The 21,378-nt window shown below is 55.6% G+C and overlaps 10 protein-coding genes across 10 annotated transcripts; 4 read left to right on the top strand and 6 right to left on the bottom strand.

The window, feature by feature from the left end:
- Window positions 1-56: 56 nt before the first annotated feature.
- Window positions 57-1,127, bottom strand: BO72DRAFT_445399 (nucleoside diphosphate kinase). Its single transcript, XM_040944032.1, has 5 exons — window positions 784-1,127; window positions 623-726; window positions 500-565; window positions 379-443; window positions 57-321 (listed from the first exon to the last, which is right to left on the bottom strand). The coding sequence occupies exons 2-5, from the start codon at window positions 708-710 to the stop codon at window positions 187-189; spliced, it is 354 nt and encodes a 117-aa protein (XP_040804398.1). The 5' UTR covers window positions 711-726; window positions 784-1,127; the 3' UTR covers window positions 57-186.
- BO72DRAFT_303606 (uncharacterized protein) lies at window positions 781-1,430 on the bottom strand. Its single transcript, XM_040940457.1, has one exon. The coding sequence runs from the start codon at window positions 1,329-1,331 to the stop codon at window positions 921-923; it is 411 nt and encodes a 136-aa protein (XP_040804397.1). The 5' UTR covers window positions 1,332-1,430; the 3' UTR covers window positions 781-920.
- Window positions 1,371-4,584, top strand: BO72DRAFT_398164 (glucan 1,3-alpha-glucosidase ROT2). The gene is made up of 3 exons (XM_040942078.1): window positions 1,371-1,613; window positions 1,673-2,414; window positions 2,463-4,584. The coding sequence occupies exons 1-3, from the start codon at window positions 1,529-1,531 to the stop codon at window positions 4,525-4,527; spliced, it is 2,892 nt and encodes a 963-aa protein (XP_040804396.1). The 5' UTR covers window positions 1,371-1,528; the 3' UTR covers window positions 4,528-4,584.
- A 1,742-nt stretch (window positions 4,585-6,326) lies between these two features.
- Window positions 6,327-7,537, top strand: BO72DRAFT_466212 (uncharacterized protein; the record flags this gene model as incomplete). The annotated part of the gene is made up of 3 exons (XM_040946761.1): window positions 6,327-6,369; window positions 6,523-6,865; window positions 6,952-7,537. The coding sequence occupies 3 exons, from the start codon at window positions 6,327-6,329 to the stop codon at window positions 7,535-7,537; spliced, it is 972 nt and encodes a 323-aa protein (XP_040804395.1).
- Window positions 7,538-10,028: 2,491 nt separating this feature from the next.
- Window positions 10,029-11,178, top strand: BO72DRAFT_445394 (putative class III chitinase). Its single transcript, XM_040944031.1, has 2 exons — window positions 10,029-10,225; window positions 10,285-11,178. Exons 1-2 carry the CDS (start codon window positions 10,119-10,121, stop codon window positions 11,042-11,044), a joined length of 867 nt encoding a protein of 288 aa, XP_040804394.1. The 5' UTR covers window positions 10,029-10,118; the 3' UTR covers window positions 11,045-11,178.
- Window positions 11,179-11,438: 260 nt separating this feature from the next.
- BO72DRAFT_303446 (putative plasma membrane H(+)ATPase) lies at window positions 11,439-15,077 on the bottom strand. The gene is made up of 4 exons (XM_040940456.1): window positions 14,493-15,077; window positions 14,216-14,439; window positions 13,471-14,163; window positions 11,439-13,419 (listed from the first exon to the last, which is right to left on the bottom strand). Exons 1-4 carry the CDS (start codon window positions 14,959-14,961, stop codon window positions 11,713-11,715), a joined length of 3,093 nt encoding a protein of 1,030 aa, XP_040804393.1. The 5' UTR covers window positions 14,962-15,077; the 3' UTR covers window positions 11,439-11,712.
- Window positions 15,078-15,378: 301 nt separating this feature from the next.
- On the bottom strand, window positions 15,379-15,827 carry BO72DRAFT_303439 (uncharacterized protein). The gene has a single exon (XM_040940455.1). The coding sequence runs from the start codon at window positions 15,758-15,760 to the stop codon at window positions 15,533-15,535; it is 228 nt and encodes a 75-aa protein (XP_040804392.1). The 5' UTR covers window positions 15,761-15,827; the 3' UTR covers window positions 15,379-15,532.
- A 1,074-nt stretch (window positions 15,828-16,901) lies between these two features.
- BO72DRAFT_493322 (tRNA-ribosyltransferase family protein) lies at window positions 16,902-18,540 on the bottom strand (the record flags this gene model as incomplete). The annotated part of the gene is made up of 3 exons (XM_040948370.1): window positions 16,902-17,085; window positions 17,184-18,201; window positions 18,315-18,540. The coding sequence occupies 3 exons, from the start codon at window positions 18,538-18,540 to the stop codon at window positions 16,902-16,904; spliced, it is 1,428 nt and encodes a 475-aa protein (XP_040804391.1).
- A 276-nt stretch (window positions 18,541-18,816) lies between these two features.
- BO72DRAFT_371230 (bifunctional thymidylate/uridylate kinase) lies at window positions 18,817-19,539 on the top strand (the record flags this gene model as incomplete). The annotated part of the gene is made up of 2 exons (XM_040940992.1): window positions 18,817-18,952; window positions 19,010-19,539. 2 exons carry the CDS (start codon window positions 18,817-18,819, stop codon window positions 19,537-19,539), a joined length of 666 nt encoding a protein of 221 aa, XP_040804390.1.
- Window positions 19,540-19,590: 51 nt separating this feature from the next.
- On the bottom strand, window positions 19,591-20,817 carry BO72DRAFT_371324 (structure-specific endonuclease subunit SLX1; the record flags this gene model as incomplete). The annotated part of the gene is made up of 2 exons (XM_040940999.1): window positions 19,591-20,524; window positions 20,579-20,817. The coding sequence occupies 2 exons, from the start codon at window positions 20,815-20,817 to the stop codon at window positions 19,591-19,593; spliced, it is 1,173 nt and encodes a 390-aa protein (XP_040804389.1).
- Between the last annotated feature and the right edge of the window lie 561 nt (window positions 20,818-21,378).

Below are 21,378 nucleotides of genomic sequence, written 5' to 3'. Positions count from 1 at the left end.
GATGCCAGGTTCTACGCGGCGGGAATTATTTTGTATAGATGGGGATTGAATAGAGCTAGATCTGGAAATGACTTGTATTTCTCATCGGGCTTTTGGGTTTTCTAGATTGTTTCATCTAAAGAGCGCCGCCTCCCACATGCTCGAGGGTCGGTAGGCTCCGAAATGGCAAAGCTGAGATGAGAAGATTTAGGCCTTCTCGTAGATCCAGTCGAACTGGCTCTGCTTCCAGCTCTGGAGCTCCTCGGGCTTGAACCAGAGGGCAATCTCCTTCTTGGCGTTCTCGACGGAGTCGGAACCGTGGCAGACGTTGCGGCCGACATCCTGGGCAAATTGTCAGTGGTGGGTTTGGGAATGAATCCAAGGGCAAAGGGCTCTTACGATGGCGTAGTCACCACGGATGGTGCCGGGGGCGGAGGCGAGGGGGTTGGTGGCACCGAGGATGGCTGGTCGACATTGTTAGTATCGCTGTAGTAGAACGATGGGGAGAGGGAAGTCTTACTGCGGCCGGTCTTGACGGCATCACGGCCCTCCCAGACCATGGCGCAGATGGGGCCGCTCAGCATGTCTGTGTGAAAGATTAGCATGTGTTTGTTGTATCGGAACAGCCATCCAAGCTACTCACAGGAGACGAGTCCCTTGAAGAAGGGCTTGTCGCTGAGGTCAGCGTAGTGCTGCTCGAGGTGCTGCTGGGAAGGAGAGCACAGCTTCATGGCAACGAGCTTGAAGCTGCAGGACAATTAGCATGGCTGGGGAGGACAATGATCAGCATTGAGGGACACCTACCCACGGTTCTCGAAGCGAGAGAGGATGGGGCCAATGAGTCCGCGCTGGACACCATCGGGCTTGATGGCAATGAAGCTGTGTCCGGTTGTTAGCTTCGAGGTCGATGCAGATGGGCGTTGGGTCGAGGTCAAGCGTTGTCAATGTGGGTAGATAATCGACACATAGTTGACAGAGAGAACGAGACCAGTCAACGCATGAGGAAGGGGAAGGATGAGGAGCATCAACTTACGTCTGCTCGTTGGACATTTTGAAGGATGTGGATGATGACGATTCACGGAGATTCGAATGAGAGGAGGAAAAGGGAAAGGAAGCAGAGCCGGCGTGAGTTGGGCGAAAAATATAAGGAGGGACCGCAAACGCGCTGTGTGGGGCTCGACGGAAAGGGACGCAAAAGGAGGGGCACCTGGCAATGCCTTTGAGGGCCTTGTGGCCTGGAGCGGCCAGCTGAATGGCCTGACCGCCTCACCGCCTGAGGTGTCTAACCCCAACCTCCCGATCGAGTTTAGAGGCACACTAACCCCAATCCAGGGAGCTTCCGTCACGGTCATCGCCAATCTGGCCAGGCTGGAACTATTCAAGGTTCATGTTCACATGTCACTCTTATTCAAACGTCCCAGAGCCTGCCACTGCTTGATTTGACCTTCGCCTCTGGTAGATGCAGGTCCCCACCCCTAGTGACTGGTGAAGTTTATTGTTTTCAGAGATTGAGTGTCTCTGATTGCATCTTATCTGTTAAGCTCGCAACATGGCCGGCTCCCGGCCATCGTCCACCCGATGGACCCTCTTATTATCGTTGGTGATTGTCCTTGGATGTCTCATCATCCCAGGGTGTAAGTTCTCTCTCAAGGCTCTTTATGGTATCGTGCTTATGCCTAATTGCAACGTATAGTTGCCGTGAAACACGAGAGTTTCAAGACATGCTCACAATCGGGGTTCTGTAAGCGGAACCGAGCGTTCGCCGACGATGTCACCGCGAAGGGCTCAACTTGGTCCTCCCCTTACGAACTCGAACCCTCCTCTATCCAGTTCAAGGATGGACAACTGCACGGAACCGTTCTCAAATCTCTATCCGCGGTTGAAAAGGTCCGGTTGCCCCTCGTGGTCTCTTTCCTGGAGTCAGGGGTCGCACGGGTCACCGTCGACGAGGAGAAGCGCTTGAAGGGCGAAATCGAGCTTCGACACAACAGCCCGGCACGCAAGGAACGATACAATGAGGTGGAAAAATGGGCATTGGTTGGTGGCTTGGACTTGAGCAAGACCGCGACCTTGGAGCCAGAAACCGAAGCTGGAGTTACCCGGGTCTTGTACGGTCCAGACAACAAGTTCGAAGCGATCATTCACCACAACCCCTTCAAGGCGGAGTTCAAGCGGGACGGACAAACTCACGTCCAGCTGAACCACCAGGGATACTTGAACTTGGAGCATTGGCGGCCTAAGGTCGAGGCTCCGGAGGGCAGCGAACAGGAGGCTTCGGAAGACGAGAGCACCTGGTGGGAAGAGAGCTTCGGAGGTAACACGGACTCGAAGCCCAAGGGCCCCGAAAGTGTCGGATTAGATATCACCTTTCCCGGCTACAGCCATGTTTTCGGCATTCCCGAGCACGCCGACTCCATGTCTTTGAAGCAGACTCGGTAAGCGGACCTGCTACCTATATCATGAAGACGCTAACCGAATCTTAGCGGTGGTGATGGCAACCACAATGAACCTTACCGCATGTACAACTCGGATGTGTTTGAGTATGAGCTCAACAGCCCGATGACCCTTTATGGCTCCATTCCGTTCATGCAGGCTCATCGTAAGGACTCTACCGTCGGCGTCTTTTGGCTCAACGCCGCAGAGACCTGGGTGGATATTGTCAAGGCCACGTCGTCTCCAAACCCTCTCTCCCTTGGTGTGGGCGCTAAGACAGACACCCAGAGTCATTGGTTCTCGGAGTCTGGTCAGATCGACGTTTTCGTTTTCCTGGGACCGACACCGCAAGACATCAGCAAGACTTATGGTGAACTCACTGGTTTCACTCAGTTGCCTCAACATTTTGCCATCGCGTACCACCAGTGTCGCTGGAATTACATCACCGATGAGGATGTCAAAGAGGTTGATCGCAACTTTGACAAGTACCAGATCCCCTACGACATCATCTGGCTGGACCTCGAGTACACTGATGACCGGAAGTACTTCACCTGGGATCCGCTCACCTTCCCTGATCCTATCAGCATGGAGAAGCAGCTCGATGAGTCTGAGCGTAAGCTCGTGGTCTTGATCGATCCTCATATCAAGAACAAGGATGGATACGCCATCTCGGAAGAACTGAAGAGCAAGAACTTGGCCACTAGGAACAAGGACGGGGAGATCTACGATGGCTGGTGTTGGCCTGGCTCATCGAACTGGATTGATACCTTCAATCCGGCAGCCATCAAGTGGTGGATGAGCTTGTTCAAGTATGACAAGTTCAAGGGTACCCTGTCAAATGTCTTCATCTGGAATGACATGAACGAGCCATCCGTTTTCAACGGACCCGAAACCACTATGCCCAAGGACAACCTGCACCATGACAATTGGGAGCATCGCGATATCCACAACGTGCATGGTGTCACTTTGGTCAATGCCACCTACAATGCCCTGTTGGAGCGCAAGAAGGGCGAAGTCCGCCGGCCCTTCATCTTGACCCGCTCTTACTATGCCGGTGCTCAACGGATGTCAGCCATGTGGACGGGCGACAACCAGGCGACCTGGGATCACCTTGCTGCCTCGCTTCCAATGGTGTTGAACAATGGTATCGCGGGTTTCCCCTTTGCCGGTGCTGATGTCGGTGGCTTCTTCCAGAACCCAAGCAAGGAACTCTTGACCAGATGGTACCAGACCGGTATCTGGTATCCGTTCTTCCGCGCCCACGCTCACATTGACACTCGCAGACGTGAGCCGTATTTGATTGCTGAGCCTTTCCGGTCCATCATTGCGCAGGCCATCCGCCTGAGATACCAGCTCTTGCCTGCCTGGTATACCGCCTTCCATGAGGCTTCGGTGAACGGGATGCCGATTGTGCGGCCCCAATATTATGTTCATCCTACCGACGAAGCAGGCTTTGCCATTGATGATCAGCTTTATCTCGGCAACACGGGTCTTCTTGCCAAGCCGGTGGTGGCCGAGGATGCTACCAGTGTTGACATCTATCTTGCTGACGACGAGAAGTACTATGATTACTTCGACTATACCGTCTACCAAGGAGCAGGCAAGCGGCATACCGTGCCCGCTCCGATGGAGAAGGTACCTTTGCTGATGCAGGGCGGCCATGTCATTCCTCGCAAGGATCGCCCACGCCGCAGCAGCGGACTTATGAGGTGGGATCCCTACACTCTTGTTATTGTGCTAAACAAGGACGGCCACGCCGACGGTACCCTCTACGTTGATGATGGCGAGACGTTTGACTACGAGCGTGGCGCTTACATCCACCGTCGCTTCGCCTTCCGTGATTCTGCTCTGTCGTCCGAAGATCTCGGTGCGAAGGGTCCCAAGACGAACGAATATCTGAAGAAAATGGCTGGGGTTCGCGTGGAGCGGGTCATTGTTGTTGATCCGCCCAAGGACTGGCAGGACAAGAGCAGCGTGACGGTGATTGAGGAGAATGCCAAAGCTGCCACCACCGCCTCGATTGAATATCACGGCCAGCAAGATGGCAAGGCATCGTATGCGGTGGTCAAAAACCCCAATGTTGCCATCGGCAACTCGTGGCGGATTGAGTTTTGAGTTTTGGGGCGATAGACTAGCGGGTCACAATAGTATATTGAACTCCATGACCATTCTGGCAGAAGCAACAATGTCAACAAGCTCAGGTAGAATGTAGTACTCTGGCAGTACGTAGTAATGAAGAGCCAAGTGGCGAATAAGCACTCTGGGCACTGGGCGGCAGATTATATTGTTACCCGTTTGGGACGAGGCTCGATTTTTGGCGCCGATCAGTGGGGCTGAGTCAGCGGGCGCCAGGGGAAAAAAGTAAAAGGGAGGAAAGACGCATCCGGTGGTGGCTCGACTCTCGAGGGGTTGGAGATCTGACACGGCCGTTGCAATCCATCCTTTTACTCTCTTCGTTTCTTCCAGCGTGGCTTAGGGTCTCAGTGTGTTTTGTGCGCGACTCCTCTTTTGGCCGAAAGTTATAGATCATCCCATCTCCGGTCCAAACCCAATCTCCGCTCTCAACACCAGGACTCAACCGTGACACCTTTGTTCTCATACGCTTCGACGGGCTATTGAGCGCACCATGAATCTCTTATCGCAAGCCCTTGAATATGGAGCTCCTCTATTGTGCGCTTCTATGTCCGCTGTTGGCCTGACCAGATCACTGATAATGAATCTCAAACAGTATCATGACCTCGCCGGTCACCTCGTATGCGGACCAGATCCTCAGCATCCACCGCAGCCGAAGCTCGGCTGGCTTCTCCATGGACATCCCATTGATCATGCTCATTGCGTCGATTCTGAAGTAAGAGATGTCGTGGGGCAGTGACGCGACGGGGACTGACACATAATACCTAGGGTCTTCTACTGGTTCGGCGCCAAGTACTCTCTTTCGCTCCTCATCCAGGCCGTCCTCACGATCGGAGTGCAGATTATCTTGCTGAAGGTAGCCCTCGACAACCGGCCGGCCCCTGGCTTGAAGAATGGAGTGGAGCACGTCCCCTTCAGCAGCGTGGACAGCGGGCAGGGGTTCACGAGACCGTATGACTTTTGGCAGTGGCGGAGCGCGAAGCCGTATGTTTCCTTGTCCCCCCCCCCCCCCCCATTGCGATGTGGTTGCTGACCCAGCTGATTGTGTAGCTACTGGATGTTCCTCGCCTATTTCACTGTGGCCCTCGCCGTCGTTCAAGTCTTCCTTCCCCCGCTCGCCTACTCGCAGTCCTATATCGGTCTGCTGGGATACGTCGGCCTCGCGGTCGAGGCGACGCTGCCGTTGCCTCAAGTCATCAAAAACCACCAATCGCGGTCCTGCGTGGGGTTCCGGCTGTCGGTGGTTGCGGCGTGGATCCTGGGTGACATCACGAAGCTGAGCTACTTCTTCTGCAGCGCGGAGGTGATCCCCTGGTCGTTCCGGCTGTGCGCGATGTTCCAGTGCATCTGTGATTTGTATTTGGGACTGCAGTTCTGGATGTATAGTGGACCCTCGTTTGGGGCTGCGGGCAGTCCTTCTCGGGGTGCGAGTGAGGGGTGGGAGGTGGAGGAGAAGGATATTCGGATGACTTGATGCCTTTTGGGGGGGTGTATATAGATATGGCAGTTTGCTGTAGGGCTAGATTCTCAACTGGATCTCTAGACTACACAGACTGTTTTGTTGAAATTATAGATTCATTCATCAGCTGTTTTTGTTGTTTTAAAGTAGAGTGGAATCGGGACCGCTCTCCGTCCGATCGATCGCCGAGCGGGCGGCAGATGACATGCCGCTGCCGCTCAGTCCGCGGGGTCAACTCCATCCCCCACCATCCATCCTTTCGCTCTCAAGTGTTAGTCCGTTGCCTGTTCTCCGTACTGCACCGCATCGAAAGCTCCCAACCATGGCCTCCAACACAGAAACGATCCGAATTGGCTATGTGCCAGGTATGTCTACCCTTAGTATTCCAGCAAGACCATGATCACCTCTCATACATCCCAAGCCTTGCTCCTCCTGCACGAGGAAAACCAGAACCACCCCCCCCCCCCACCACCCACACCTCCCATACTTCCTACCAAGGTAACTAACAGAAAAGACAGAGCACTACCTCGGCCCGCTGCACCTGGCGCTGCGCTCTTCCGCCGCCGCCGACCTCCCGTTCGAAGTCCGGCTGGTCCCCTTCCCCTCCGGCACGGGCCACATGATCACCTCGCTCCGCGACCAGGAGATCGACCTCGCGATCGGGCTGACGGAAGGCTGGGTCGCCGGGCTGGTGGGCAAGCAGCAGGCGCCGAAGCCCGCCGCGACGGACGGCTACAAGATCGTGGGCCACTGGGTGGACACGCCGCTGCGGTGGGCGATCGTCACCGGGCGCGAGCGGGAGACGATCCGGGGCGTGGAGGATCTGAAGGGGGGGAGGGTGGGCGTGAGTCGGTTGGGAAGGTGAGCATTCTGCAACAAAAAACATGATTTCGCCTACCAAGATCGCCACGACTGACAAGTGCATGGTGTTTTTGGTGGGGTTACAGCGGCTCACACATCATGTCCTTCGTCCTCTCGCAGACCCACCACTGGTCGGAGAGGGACAGTCTCACCCCGACCATCCTGGGGCCGTTCGGGTCCCTGCGAGACGGGGTCGCCGGCGCCGACGCCGACCCGACGGCCGACTTCTTCATGTGGGAAGAATTCACGACGAAGCCGTATTTCCGGCCCACCCCCGAAAACCCGCACCCGCCGCTGAAGAAGATCGGCGAGATCTACACCCCCTGGCCGTCGTGGATGATTGTCGCGTCGACGGCGACGTTCCCCGTCGGGGAGCTGGGGCGGGATACGCGGTTGGAGAGGCTGTTTGAGGTGTTGGATCGCGGGATTGAGGAGTTTGAGGCGGATCGCGAGAGAGTGATCGCGTTGTTGGGGACCGGGGAGCTCGGGTGTACGTATGGGGAGGAGGATGCGCGCGAGTGGATGAAGGATGTGCGGTTTAGCCAGGGGACGAGGGGGGTTAAGCGCGAGGTGGTGGATGGGGTCGTGGATGTGTTGAAGGTTGCGGGGGTTATCGATGGGGAGGTGGAGAATGAGGCCGCTTTTGAGCGGGTGGTGGGGATTGCGCGGTAGATTGTTGTTGAGAATAGTAGTTTGTTTGTCCCACGGATAAGAGACCTAGTGGCATATCTCGTGAGAGTACTCCGTAGGCAGGCCGAGTCCTCCGTACCACGGAGGGAATGTCAACCCGGCGTTGATGCTGTCTTGTCCAGACCAAGTGCGGTTCCACAACCCATGTCCTGCTGTTCGACCATAAGGATCGGTGGGTAGCACAGGCAACACCATCCCTGTAGCTGCAGCCTACATACAGCCTACAGTACAGCCTCCCTCAACCCCAATATCAAATGACTCTTCATTTTGAGTATCAAAAACCCTCCCGCTCCGCAGAGACCCTAACCCCAATCCCAGCGATACAGCCATGCCACCTAGCATACCATGATCCCCCGGCCAACAGCCCAAGAGCCCAACAAGCCAACAAGCCAACAGTCCCCCAGCGCATTCCTCCCCGCCCCCTTATGTAGAGGATCCCATCCGCAACCGTCTCCCCGGAATAGAATTTAGGTTGAAAGCACGTCCGTCAGACGCAGGTACACACGCGCAGGATGTTTCAGAGGGCAGGGAGCGTTGTCCGTGCGCGGGATTCGGATTGACCTAGACAGACAGACCCGTGGACGGGGGCGGGGATGGGGGATGGGGATGAAGATGAAGATAAAGCTGTTTGCACGTTTCTGGTTCCATCCCTTTGCTTGTTTGTGTTTGTTGTGTTTGTTTTGTGGTTGTGCTACGCGGGCTGTATACTAAACCTAAACCTCGTGCTTGGTTGTATGCTCCTGCAGAAAGTATGTTTCGATCATCCTACACTTCGTCATCATCATCATCATCATCATCATCATCATCATCGGGATGGCCTTGTCAAGTGCCGTATCACACGCCCCTGCCCCTGCCTCTGCCCCTGCCCCCATCGACTGATGATACTGAGCCTTTGTGACAGTTGGGTAGGGGTATGAGCATCCCGGAGGAGGGCTCGAAGGCGTGTGATTTGATTAACGCTTGTCTTGTCTTGTCTGGCGTATTGGAACAGTCTGGGCTGCGGTTATATGTCGCCGTTTTCTGTTCTCGTGTAACGACCCCGGTCAATGATCAATGATTCTTCTGTCCCTTGCATGGTGGGCGCGTGGCTGCTGCATGACGATGAAATGGGGGGACGGGAGCAGGAACAGGAAGTAACTTAGGCAGTCAACCGGCAGACTGCGGAGAGGTGGGTTTTGCGTCATTCGTTGGGATTGTGGGGGGGTTTGTTTGGCATTGCGATGGAAGAACGCCTAAGGCTGGGCCTGGGGGGGAGCCGGATGGGGAATCAAATCGAGTTTGGCCCTGGGTTTGAGGCGGTGGGTGGTTGTGATGCGCTGTATCGTGCTGGTGATGGGGTGTGGTTATCATGGCGTGGTTGAAGCATTAGGGCTAGAGCGGTTGGACTCTCCTCTCCCTCAGCTGGATCAACCAAACTAGACATTGATAACTGCTACCTCAGAGAGCTCGACTCTCGTCTAGCAGATTATGTTCACGAAGTTAGTTGGGTTCTACCTAATCCAACCTGGCAGCATTCTTCCTCGAGGCCAGTTGCCCAGGGACTAGGGATGTGGAATGCGAACTTGGCCCCCCCGGCCTGGCTCAACTCCGCTCCCCCATCTAGCCCGATCACAGGCACGGCTACGGCTATCAATATGACAGTTCCGGCCGTCAGGGGATGCTCTCCCCCCGCCTCGTCCCACTGGCGCCTCTTTTGTCCGGCTGCGCGTGTGTCTGTCCTCGTAAGTGTCAAGAATGTGTGGATGATCCTGGCCCTGACGATCCCGGAAAGAACCACACTCTCCCCTCAAGCAAGACCATGCGATCAGAACGCATGACAGTGATAACTGGCTCTATCGGATGGGTGACCGGTTTGGGGTTGTTGGCGTTTACGTTTACGTCGTTACGGTTGACTGTCTAGAGGGGAAATGGGGTTGTTTACGTTTACATTTACGTTTACGTCGTTGAGGTTAGCTGTTTACAGGGGGTATGGGGATATAAAGTGGACGTTGCTGGCTCATCAGGCTGGATGGAAGTTGAGGTTATTCGGAAACGAGGTTCGACCAGCGACACATGAGATACTGACTTGGGTGAGGCATTGTCACCACCACCACAGGAAGCATCAGTTATACCATCTCTTTCGTCTTTGGTTGTGCAGGGATATCTGTTCAGACTCTTTCCTTCGTGTTGTCTACCTCCAGCACACCTATTCACTCGTGTGGTCGATTATCAAGAGCAACACCACACAGCATCATGCTTTTCCAGTCCATCCTCGCCTGGACAGCGGCGCTGGCTTCGCTGAGCGGAGCGTCCGCGAAACTCGATCTTTCGTCCCCGAACAATGTGGCTGTATACTGGGGTGGGTGGAGTTGATACCGTGGCAGTTGGACGTTCGAACTGACTTAGGGCTAGGCCAGAACTCGTATCGGGGGTCGGGGAACTTGGCGCAGCAGAATCTGTCCTACTATTGCGACGGTACGTTGTCCACCACTTGCCACTTGTCACTTGCCTTGCCCCATGGGACCATGGACAGAGCTAATCGCGCGCAGATCCCAACATCGACGTTCTTATCCTGGCGTTCGTGATGCGGGTGAACGGGGCGGGCGGCGTGCCCGAGTATGACTTCGCCGACACCAGCAAAGCTTGTCCGTTGTTCAACGGGACCAATCTGCCCAACTGTCCGCAGATCGGGTAAGTGGCGCTCTGCTTGCTGTTACTGGGGTGGGTGAAATCGACACTAACAAGGCCAGCAACGACATCACGACGTGCCAGCAGAAAGGCAAGACGGTGATCCTCTCCATCGGCGGGGCGACGTACAGCGAAGGCGGGTTTGCGTCGGACGCGGCGGCGCAGGCCGGCGCCGACCTGGTGTGGCAGACGTTCGGCCCGCCCCCTTCTTTATCTGGTGCATCCAAAACGCAACCGCAACCGCTCCGCCCCTTCGGCAACGCCTCGGTCGACGGCTTCGACTTCGACTTCGAGGCGACGGTCAACAAGATGGCGCCGTTCGCCAATCGGCTGCGCGCGCTCGCCGACGCCGACCCGAGCAAGCCGTACTTCCTGACCGCGGCGCCGCAGTGCCCGTACCCTGACCTGGCCGACCAGGAGATCCTCAACGGGCCCGTCGCCATCGACGCGGTCTGGGTGCAGTTCTACAACAACCCCTGCGGCCTGGCCTCCTTCCAGCCGGGCCAGGCCTCCCAGCCCGCCTTCAACTTCGCCCAGTGGGACACCTGGGCCCGCACCGTCTCGCAGAACAAGGACGTCAGGGTCCTCGTCGGTGCGCCCGCCAACACCGCCGCCGCCGGCTCCGGCTACGTCCCCATCTCGCAGCTGCAGCAGGTCATCCAGTACGCGAAGTCCTTCAAGTCGTTCGGCGGCGTCATGCTGTGGGACGTCACCCAGGCGTATGCCAATCCCGGGTACTTGAGTGGCATCCGCTCCGCGTTGACGCAGACCATGTCGAGGGTTTATCATAAGTTTCGGTATCCGGTGAGTGGGTTGGAGTAGTAGTAGCGGTGGTGGTGGTGGTGGTGGTGATTTCCCCCCGTACTTGGGGAGTTTCTTATTTTATATACAGTTCATGTACATCCTCGTGAGGGCTATATATACCAGATGACTATTTAGCTTGGATTTGATCTTGAGACTAACCGAATACCTATTTCTGTGAGGACACACTGTGTTCATTGGGAAGATGCTGTTAGGTCTATCGTAAGATACTCTTCAGTCGGTCGAGAGTGATAGATTATAGCTTCGCTTGGTGACATGTAGCCTACCTGCAATTTATGCTCGTGCTCAGGAGGGTATGGGTATGGGTATCGGATACTAGGCAGGTCATTCATCGTATCCCAGCCCTAAATACCGTATGCTTTACTTCTCCTCATCGAAAAACTCAAATCAATTACCCACTATGGTCTGCCCTGTCGGACAGCCCTATATATTAATTAAGTACTGAACAATTACCCAGCAGCAGCGCAGCATCAAACAAATCCCCCGTAGCCCGTAACCGTACTTCTTATACTCCTCCTCATCCCAATCCCAACCCAGACACCCTACTCCTTCTTCCCTCTGTCTCCTATCCTTCGCTTCTTCTCTCCCCGAATCAATCCCCCAGCAGCTTATCTCCCTTCCACCCCACCGAAATCACCCACTCGCGCTCCCGCACATCCCCAGCCCATCTACTCCAGCTCCTCCTCTTCCTTCGAGGCCGCCAACGAGAAGCGGCCCTTGGGCTTCCCGGGCTCCTCGTACTCGACCGTCAACCGCGCCAAATGGCCCAACAGATTCTCAATCTTGAGGTCCCCTTTGTCGCGCTTGGCGCGGCCCAGGTTATCGAGCCACTTGAACTTGTTCAGCATCACATACACGAGCGCGATCACGATCTCGACGCCTAACGAGTAGCCCCAGACGCGCACCACCGTCACGATATCCGTCCAGCCGTTCGTGGTCTCCACGAATTGGTCTTTCGGGATCGTCGGCATGTCCTCGTTGCTAAACCATCCAAACAGACAAAAGATTGTGGCCAGGACGTCGACCCCAAGGATTGCGGTGACTAAGTGGATGGACGGCCAGGTGTCCATGCCGCGGGTGACGAAGATGAGCCAGTTTTCGGTGAGGGCGACTTCCAAAAACAACACTTCTTGGATGGAGCCCCAGTTTTGGATGATGCCCCCGGACGGCAGGAACATCGTGCCGCGGACGACCCATGTGCCCAGGGCGAGGAGCAGGCCCAGCAGCACGGAGATGAACCAGATCTTCGGGAGTTGCCATTCCACGGGTCGCAGGTCGAAGGAGGCGTTGTCATAAGCGACGGCTACTGTTGCGAGATCGGCGAAGAGGGCCAGGAAGACGATAAGTTCGACGCGGATGCTCTCGTTTAGAATGATCATGCTCGTCACGAGGTAGATTTCCAGGTGCAGGCACAGCGCGATGCGGTACTGGATGTAGGCTTTCATGCGATGGAAGATCTGGCGCGCGACCTTAATCGAGTCGATAATCGTCGACAGGCCCGGCTCGAGGAAGACGATATCCGAGGCGGACTGGGCGGCCTCGGACGCGCCTTCGACCGCAATGCCGCAGTCGGCTTTTTTCAGGGACGGCGCGTCGTTGACCCCGTCGCCTGTCATCGCCGTCAGGTGGCCCCGGTCCTGCAGCATCTGCACCACTTGGTATTTGTGCTCGGGGAACACCTCGGCGAAGCCGTCGGCTTTCTCGACCAGGTCGCCTGCCATGGCTCCGCTGAGCCCGCCGTGGATCAGCTTGTCCGAGTTGTACACCTTGGTTCCCAGGGCGAGCATCTTGCACGTCTCCTTGGCTATCGCGATCGCGTCGCCCGTCAGCATCTTGACGCTGATGCCTAGATTTTGCGCCTCCGTGATCGTCTGCGCCGTGTCTTCGCGCGGCGGGTCGAACATCGGCAGCATCCCCAGGAGCGTCCAATCTTCACCCTCCTTCTGTACGGCGACGCCCAGCGAGCGGAACCCGCGGTGCGCGAATTCCTGCGCCTTGGTCTTGTAGTGGTCCGCTGTCTCCTTGGAGCAGTTAGTAAGCTGGAGCACCGCCTTCGGTGCGCCCTTGGTGCACGTGTACCGGGTGCCGTCGCAGCTGGCGATTGTCACGATGCGCTTCGACACCGGGTCGAACGGTGTGAACTTCTCCGTCTTCCAGCCGCGGCGAAGGATCTCACGGGCCTTCGGGTACTGGCGGAGCGTGAGGATGGTCACTTTGTCGATCGGGTCCAGGGATTCGATGTTGTGAGACGAGGCCAGCACCGCCACCGCGAACATCCAGTCCACGTCCACGCCTTCCGCCACGTATGGCTCGCGAATGCTGAGTTTGTTCGCCGTTAGTGTGCCGGTTTTATCCGAGCAAAGGATATCAACGCCCTAGTCTTCGTCAGTGTCGCTCCGTGTTTTGCTGTTTGAGAGGATGCATACTGCTAGAGATTCGATAGCTGTCAGTTTCTGCACGATGGCCTTCTTCTTCGCCAGGTACGCGGCTCCCACGGCCATGGTCGTCGTTGTGACCACAGGCAAACCGACGGGAACACCGATGATCAGCAGAGCAAGGGTGTAGTGCAGCAGCGTCTGCTGGCCCGGCGAGGCGATGGGGATGTGGCGGAAGAAGCCACCGATCCACGCCGCCAGGATCCACGCCATGACCAGGATCAACAGCGACGTTCCGATGTTATCCATGACGATCTCGAAGTGGCCCGCGCCCTTGGCGGACAGCACCATGCTGGCGGTCTTGCCGACAAACGAGTTCCTCGCACCGGTCTGCACCACCGCATAGGCCTTGCCGCGCTTGCAGCCGGTGGTGTAGTAGATCATCCCACCCATATAGCGGTCCACGGCCAGGGACTCGCCGGTGATGGCCGAGTGATCGCAGGCCAGGATGGGGTACCCGCGCTTGGGCTTCGACTGCGGTTGGTCCTTCTCGGGGTCCTCCCCGCCGGCCTCGGCTTGCTTTCCGGGCTTCTCGGGCTCGTTGTCCTCGAGGTCGGACTCGGAGGTACTGCTGAGATCGCCTTGCTCCAGCATTCTCTTGTACTCCTCAAATCCATCGGGGTCGTTGTAGTCGCAAATCACCTTAGCGTCGCCAGGGATGACATGGCCCTCGGAAACGATAATCTCCACCGCGTGTTAGTTCTGGACTGCGTTACTGAGAGGCCAGAGAACCTACCACGTCACCTGGAACAAGCTCCCGAGCAAGAATCTCCTGCTGCTGGCCATCACGAATGACCGTTGCTCTCATGGCGATATCGCCCTTCAAACTGGCGACCACGTCCGCAGCTTGCTTTTCCTGGTACCAACCCACCGCGGCGTTCAAGCAAAGAATACCGATGATGACACCAAAGTCGATCCAGTCATCCAAACCCGCGGCAAGAAGCACGGCGAGTTCCATGACTACCTCACCAAGTCAGCTCTGCTTTTTTGGGCTAGGCAGCACAGCAACATACCATAAAGAATCGGACCCCGAAAGTAGGATAGGATCTTGGCGATGGGGTTCTCCTTCTCGGAGGTCAATTCGTTCCAGCCCGAGCGACGTCGGCGGTCCGGCACTTCGCTGCTGGACAAGCCCTGGCGGATGTCCGTGAGGAGCCACTCCTCCGGGTATCCCTGCTGCTGATCGACGTGCTTGACGAAGACCTTGCGCTTCTTCCAGGGCGCGTACCACACGCGCTTCATCTCCTCCTCGCCCTGCCCTTCGTCGCCTCGCCCACCTTCGCGATAGGTTGAGGCATACTTGACCAGTTTGCCGTACTCGTCGAGGTTGGCGTAGTCCTCCTTGTAGGAGACGCGGGAAACCCGCCGCGAGTCACGGCGCTGCTCCGAGCTCGAGGGCTGCGGTTGTGCGCCGCCGCCGCCGCCGCCGCGTTCGACGTCGAGCGTGTTGGCCGCCGTGGTTGGCGCTCCTTGCTCAGCCATGGTGTGTCTTGGATTAGATCACTTTGCCTTATGCAGCAGGGGGAGGGGAAGGTGGGGGTTACCCTCTCTCTTTCTACTTCTCTGCTGTCCTCCGTTCCGTATTACGAACCGGGAGGGAGAAGACGGCGAAAGCGAGAGAGAGCTAGAAAGAAAAGGATGAAGAAGCGAAAGCAACCGATAGGCTGGGAAAAATTCACCACAGGCCTCTTTTCCCCTACAGCACAAAGAGAAGATGCAAGAGAGAAAAGGCTTGACCAGCAGTGAGCGGCGGAAGTGCAGGGGAGCAGCGCGGACGACATCTGCGGAGAATCACCCTTGTGCAGATAATCATGCTGACGTAGTAGATTTGTCTTTTCTACAAAAAGCTCCCGGGTTGCTGCGGAATGAGAGTTCTGTGTAAGAGGCCCGGTACTGTACCTTAACCTCCCCAGGTTTACGCGGATGTGGGTGTAACAGTGGTTTGGTTTGACCGACCGCCATGCTCCCCCAACGAATGACTTTGCTGGTGCTAGGGGTATGACTCGTTGATTCGACCGCTCGGAGAGGTCTTGACGTATGAGACATGGTGCTTTCAGTGGGTGTACCGACTGAACCCGTCTGGAGAGTGCCGGGCCGAGCGGACTATTGGGGATTGTCCATTCGATGTGTGAGGTGAATTGACTTGGGGATTTCCAAGGATCGGAAGGAGTGTCGAGCTGGTAAGGAGGCGAGGAGTGATGAGGACAGTGAACTGTAGATCGGTAGACTCGGAGGGAAAGATGGGGGACGCCATGACAGCTGCCAGAGTGTGGAGTCTCATCCGCCAAGCTTTATTGGAGAGTTGGTCTGAGTGGTTGAAGAGGTGAAGAGGTGAGGTGAAGAATGAGGTGTTGACTGTGTTGACTGTGTTGACTGTGGGAGTGTAGTCTATACTTCCCACGCTTGACCGATGGGGTTTAGCGGGTTTGGCTTCGGATGCAACCCTTCCATCTAATCTACTCCATGGAAAAAGTCTTAGACGTAATCGACTCATCATGAGTTTCTTCTTCCTCTTTTTGAGATTCTTCTCATCTTACGGAAAATCATCTCAGTCTCTTCTCCTCTGACTTGTAGTTAGCCGTCCGTTCCGGATACAATGACGGCGCCCGCCCGGATAGTCCTGCAAACTTTGAATCTTGGTGGTGACGGCATGACTCCGGTCGATTGTTGTGTCTTGAGTTCGATTTGGTTTGGGGGTTCAGATTGGGATTGGACATATAGAGTGGATATGTACTGTAGATATGAAGTAGTTAGCTTATGCAGTTGATCGGTATTGAATGTAAAATGGTGGTCGTGTTCATTTCAGGGCGGAACGTATGCGGCTACCCAGATATATGCCTCCAAGGCTAGGGTTTTATGCTGAGCGAGCAACCACACTCCTCTTTATCTCTTCTGTCCGATCTCTTGCTCTTGATTCTATCTTCTTGAATGTCAGGACAGAATCGATGATAGGATGTGGTATTTCGATGTGGTGGGCTAAAAGGTCCTGGGTATTGTACTGTGTACTCTTTCACCCGCTGTTGATCTCTCAATTGTGTGGGATAAGGCTGCAATATGGGGATTTATGTATTCGGTAGATGAGATGACAGCCAATTGCTTAATTCGTCAAAAGTCGTGTAGTCTATCCATTTACACTGTGCTGAAGCTGTATGCGCAGCTTGAAGACACTGGAGGGGGCATTGGAGGGGGCTGTCGAATAGTGGGAGATGTCTTGTCTGTTGGCCAGGCTCTGCCCTATCCCTAGTATATATGTGTTTTATATGATATGGTATGCTGCTGCATTATGCATATCGTGGGATGCTGTGCTGTGCTGTGTGTGCTGTGCTATGCTGTGCTATGCTATGCTATACCAAGCTAAGCTATTCTACCGCAATGCTTCTTGAATTATTTCGTATATGCAACTTTCAGATGATATGCTCTAGTCATAGTCCGCTAGCCCTCTCCGCAAACCCGTGCTCCTCCAGCCCCTCGGCGCCCGTATCGGGCGTGGCCACGGAGGATTGCGACTCGGCGAATTTCTCCGCCGCGTCGTCGAGGCGGCCGTACACCCGGGCGTGCCGGCGGGGTTGGTTGGGGCCGGAGGCGGGGAGTTGGTAGCCTCGTAGTCTGTTCATGGGTATAGTGAGTTAGCATGGTTTGGCTTTTATGGTATATTTGAATAGGTATGTATGTATGTGAGGATTTGTTTCCGGAAGGGCACGCACCGTGGTCCTTGACCCTTCGGCTCGGGGAGCTCCGAGCTGTATGTCCGCGAGAAGGTCTGGGCATCAACATCAAAAGTGCCCCGTTCGATACTCTCGCGGATCTGAGCAAAAAAGATGTCCATGGTGTGGTGGTTGTGGATCTGCAGGAGGGACCACGCGAGCATCTCCTTGGCGGAGAGCAGATGGTGCAGGTAGGCGCGGTGGTGGTTGCGGCAGGTGTAGCATTCGCATGATTCCGAGAGCCGGCGGGTGTCGGTTTTGTGGTCGGGTGACCAGAGGTCGTAGGCTAATGGAGTGGACGTAGGAGATGATTGCGACTCCTGCTGCTGCGGCTGGAAGGTGAAGTCCAAGGCAATACCGGCGTCGGAACATACACCCACGAAAGGAATGGTGTGCAGATCCGCGCCCAGCGAGACATCGCGGAGGATATCGTGAGGGGTGGCCGGCGCGCCAAATAGCAGTCGCGGAAGGTCGCCCAGCGCCTCCGACACGGCGGAGAGCGAGGCCGACTCGTACAGCGCCAGGCCCGAGATGTACGGGCGGAGGTCATTTTCCAAATCCTCCAGATAGATGGACTGCTCCGCGTTCTCGAGCGGCAGCACCGGGGCAAAGTAGACAGCGTTCGATCGCTGCGTTGTGTCTTTGTGGTTGTACAGCTGTTCCGTGGCGTGCGTCGTGTAGGCGTGCGTCCGGTCGACCATCTTCCCGCGCCGCTTCAGTCCTGGGTTGTGGCCGCGCACTAGGTCAGCGAGGCCGACGACGATATCCGGCCGCAGGTGGCGGATGGCATCCAGGTAGTGCGTCGCCTCCAGTTGTCGGTAGCCCACCGAGGTAAGGATGGCGACCGAGTTGGGCGTGTTCGAGGGCGGGCATTTGATCGGCGGTTCGCGACGCGGGCCCATGATCAACAGCTGGTCATCGGGTTGGCAGATGAAATTGCGCAGCGCCGACTCGTTGGCTGCCGTCGGAATCGTATATGCAGGAGGGAAGGGATGCTTCGGGGTTTGTCTTTCTATGACTGATCTGCGCCCCCACGGGCATTGATGTTAGCGGTTTTCTTTTTTTCTTGGTTGGTAAATGATATTGCTCTTGGGCGGTTGACTGGCTGAAGGGGCTGGGAAACGCTCGTACAATCTTCAAGTCCAATAAAGAGACTGCCAATAGCAGTTTGATCGCGCATGATATCATGTGTTATATGCGGAACGATTCCTCGAGATGTTAGAGGGATGTAGTGCGGCGTGGAGATGGGTTTCCTGCCCGCCACGGCCAGTCTTCCCAGCCGAGGGGTCAGAATCGAGGCTGTAGTGGTGAAGTTGAGCATCTCCTGCGGTAACTGAAGGGATGATCCGGGGTCCATGACGATCAGTGCGAGGTTGTATGCGACGGAGAGTCGCTGGAGAAGGGAAAAAGTTGAGTTGGAAGTTCTGATAGAAAGAAGATTCATGTGGAAATGCGGGAAGTTGCTGGGATCCCCGCGGTCTGTCCCGATCAGGCTAAGTGTTAGATTCTCTCTGGCTGATAACCCAATCCACCCTCGATAACTGAAGCCCGCCTTCTAAACCTCCCCATGCCGATCATCTTTCACAACGAACTTCTCTGCTCACCACCAATTCTACTGTGATCTTCCCGCATAATGGAAACACCGGCTGAACGTGGTGCTTTAATTGTCGTCGAGGGCTTGGACAGGGCAGGCAAATCCAGCCAGTGCGAGTCTCTACACAAAAGGCTTCAACACAAAGGCCGTGCAGTCAAATATGTTCGATTTCCAGGTACTCCTTAGACTCTTACAACATAGGCATGGCAAACTATATCTAACCCCTGTCAAGATCGAACCACAGCCATCGGGAAGATGATCGATGGCTATCTGCGGGGTCAGTCGCAGTTGGACGACCATTCTATCCATCTTCTCTTCTCCGCAAACCGCTGGGAGCTGGCTCAAAGCATCGAGCAAGATATTGCCAATGGAGTCACCGTCATTGTGGATCGGTATTCGTACTCTGGTGCTGTGTATTCGGCCGCCAAGATGAATCCCACGCTGTCCCTGGAATGGGCATGGACGCCAGAGATTGGACTGCCTCAGCCTGACCTGTGTTTGTTCCTGAGTATCTCCCCGGAAGCAGCTGCTCAGCGTGGAGGGTTCGGTGCCGAACGCTATGAGAATGCGACCATGCAGAACCGCGTGCGCGAGTTGTTTCAGACGATCTTCCGCGTGCAACGGAGCGGGAATATCCGCACCATCGATGCGGGCAGGACATTCGAGGAAGTGGCGCAGGATGTTGAGACAAGCGTCATCGACTGCATTGCAGGCTTGGATGCAATTGGTCCTTTGAGGAAATTTGAATCGATCACCCATTGACCTCTTATTCTACCCACACTAGCGAGCAGCGGCTGGCGGTGGCGTCATTGCTCATTCTAGCGTGTATATCTCTTCGCAGTCACTGTCTTCTATAATGATCTCGGTTCTGGTCGATGTAGGCTGGGATCGTGACTCCATCAAATTTTCCGACTCAAGGTCCGCATCTAATGACTCAGTCCAGTTCTCATCTAGACTGACGTCGTCAGGGAGATCCGCTTCTCGAAGGTCAACTGCTGTACGCTCGTTGCTGGTATCATCGACGCCGACACGCCCTTGCTCTGAAGTGACCCTGGAGCCTCGCTGAGTCGCGTCCGCTTTAGTCTTCTTCCTTTTCGCTCGCGGCTTGTTCGCTCCGCAGTTGCGCAGCGTCAGCTCCTGCATCAACAGCGACCATGGAACCGTCATTCCACACCCCGGGCAAGCGCCACTGATTGGAACCAGCCGATCTGGCTCATCAGAAGTCTCTAAGAATCTTGTTGACAAACACAATAGATGACTTGTGCAATAGCAGTTATCCTGGGAGCAAACCACTACCATTTCTGCGTCTGGCACCAGCTGTGCCGCGCACACCCCACAACGACAGCTCCCCGAGTCCTCTAGAAGGAACATGGCCTTATCTATGTAGTCTTGCATATGCGTGTAATTCACTTTCATCCCAGCGACACGTTTGACCTGCGCCTGCTCCTCATCACGTGGCAAGGGCGGTCTAGCACAGTTGCCATCAACAATCACCCCAATATGATTGGGGAGAAACCCCTGCACTCGATCTGCCAGGATTCTCCAGGTCTGATGCACATCGGCCGCGAAGAAGCGCACCTTGAGGGGCCAATGCGCAAAGGGCGTAGACCGTAGAAATGTATGTAGATCCTCCAGGTGAGCGTTCATAGACCTCCGCGAACCACGGCCTTTGGGTCTGGCCCCGGCGTGGTCTGGGTGGTAGTTCGCAGTGATCTGTCTTGCCCTCTTGGGGTTCTGCCAGGCCCATCTATCGACCGGTTAGATTTGCGCGGGCATGCAGGGCATGGGGAAGGTTGCTTACTCGAATTGCAACGCGGCCACTCGGCTCGTGAACCCTTCGACGGTCAAGACCATCTCCCACGGCCGTTTGTCGTCGTGGTGTGTCCTGCGTGCACCGCCTTTGGATTCGCCATTATGCTGGGCCAGGCGTCTGGCGGGGTGTGGAGTGGAGCCGATGTATAGACAAGCGTGCTTCTTGGTGGAGCGGAGGAGATAGCAGCAGTAGTATGCTGGGATGGGCTTGGTGTGATCGAGGTCCATTTTTTTGACAGACACACGCACAAGCTGGGGTATATGACTCGGCCTACTGTAGTTTGATATCGGGGTTTATTTGAAGTGCTTCTAATTCCTACCGCAGATATTCTTGGTCTTGGTTGACGGGGATGGTAGGCTGAAAACAAAAGTCCCAGAGTCACATGACAGGAGAGTTTGGCAGAAGTAAAATTTCTCTCGAGATACTTCCTATAGTACATAGCATGCGTGAAAGGACGTAAGTCCTTAGCGACCGTAAACCACCATACACAAGCCAGAAGTAGCTCTATCAATGATCTGTATGCTGTGTAGAGTTTGTTTTTATTTGGATGTGTGTCAAGATTGATTGTGGCCTGAGGCACAAAATAGAGCCCAAGGCTGGCCTCGGCCAACATAGGGTGGTGGGCTAGCCAACATCAATCAACATTGCATGACCCGGACCAGTTCAGGTACCATCCGCACCACGAACCAAACAAAGAGTACAGCGTACACAAACCATGCTGCGGAACAAGCAGTCAAGGGTATTCCGGGACCCCCCCCCCCCAGAAAACCCTTCTTCGTTTCAGGTGT

The sequence above is a fragment of the Aspergillus fijiensis genome (genome assembly GCF_003184825.1).
Source record: "Aspergillus fijiensis CBS 313.89 unplaced genomic scaffold BO72scaffold_9, whole genome shotgun sequence".
Taxonomy (NCBI): Eukaryota; Fungi; Ascomycota; class Eurotiomycetes; order Eurotiales; family Aspergillaceae; genus Aspergillus; species Aspergillus fijiensis.
The sequence above is the reverse complement of the archived record's forward strand: the minus strand, read 5'-3'. Positions and strand labels throughout refer to the sequence as shown.

Excerpts from the sequence above, each read along its gene's own strand:
- BO72DRAFT_445399 (XM_040944032.1), bottom strand. The coding sequence starts at position 710 with ATGAAGCTGTGCTCTCCTTCCCAGCAGCACCTCGAGCAGCACTACGCT. Across the intron at positions 566-622 it reads CTTCAAGGGACTCGTCTCCT|ACATGCTGAGCGGCCCCATC; the intron begins GTGAGTAGCTTG and ends TCTTTCACACAG. Across the intron at positions 444-499 it reads TGCCGTCAAGACCGGCCGCA|CCATCCTCGGTGCCACCAAC; the intron begins GTAAGACTTCCC and ends AATGTCGACCAG.
- BO72DRAFT_303606 (XM_040940457.1), bottom strand. The coding sequence starts at position 1,331 with ATGACCGTGACGGAAGCTCCCTGGATTGGGGTTAGTGTGCCTCTAAAC.
- BO72DRAFT_398164 (XM_040942078.1), top strand. The coding sequence starts at position 1,529 with ATGGCCGGCTCCCGGCCATCGTCCACCCGATGGACCCTCTTATTATCG. Across the intron at positions 1,614-1,672 it reads ATGTCTCATCATCCCAGGGT|TTGCCGTGAAACACGAGAGT; the intron begins GTAAGTTCTCTC and ends TGCAACGTATAG. Across the intron at positions 2,415-2,462 it reads ATGTCTTTGAAGCAGACTCG|CGGTGGTGATGGCAACCACA; the intron begins GTAAGCGGACCT and ends ACCGAATCTTAG.
- BO72DRAFT_445394 (XM_040944031.1), top strand. The coding sequence starts at position 10,119 with ATGCGGGTGAACGGGGCGGGCGGCGTGCCCGAGTATGACTTCGCCGAC. Across the intron at positions 10,226-10,284 it reads CCCAACTGTCCGCAGATCGG|CAACGACATCACGACGTGCC; the intron begins GTAAGTGGCGCT and ends TAACAAGGCCAG.
- BO72DRAFT_303446 (XM_040940456.1), bottom strand. The coding sequence starts at position 14,961 with ATGGCTGAGCAAGGAGCGCCAACCACGGCGGCCAACACGCTCGACGTC. Across the intron at positions 14,164-14,215 it reads AGCTTGTTCCAGGTGACGTG|ATTATCGTTTCCGAGGGCCA; the intron begins GTAGGTTCTCTG and ends CACGCGGTGGAG. Across the intron at positions 13,420-13,470 it reads CAGCTATCGAATCTCTAGCA|GGCGTTGATATCCTTTGCTC; the intron begins GTATGCATCCTC and ends GACGAAGACTAG.
- BO72DRAFT_303439 (XM_040940455.1), bottom strand. The coding sequence starts at position 15,760 with ATGAGACTCCACACTCTGGCAGCTGTCATGGCGTCCCCCATCTTTCCC.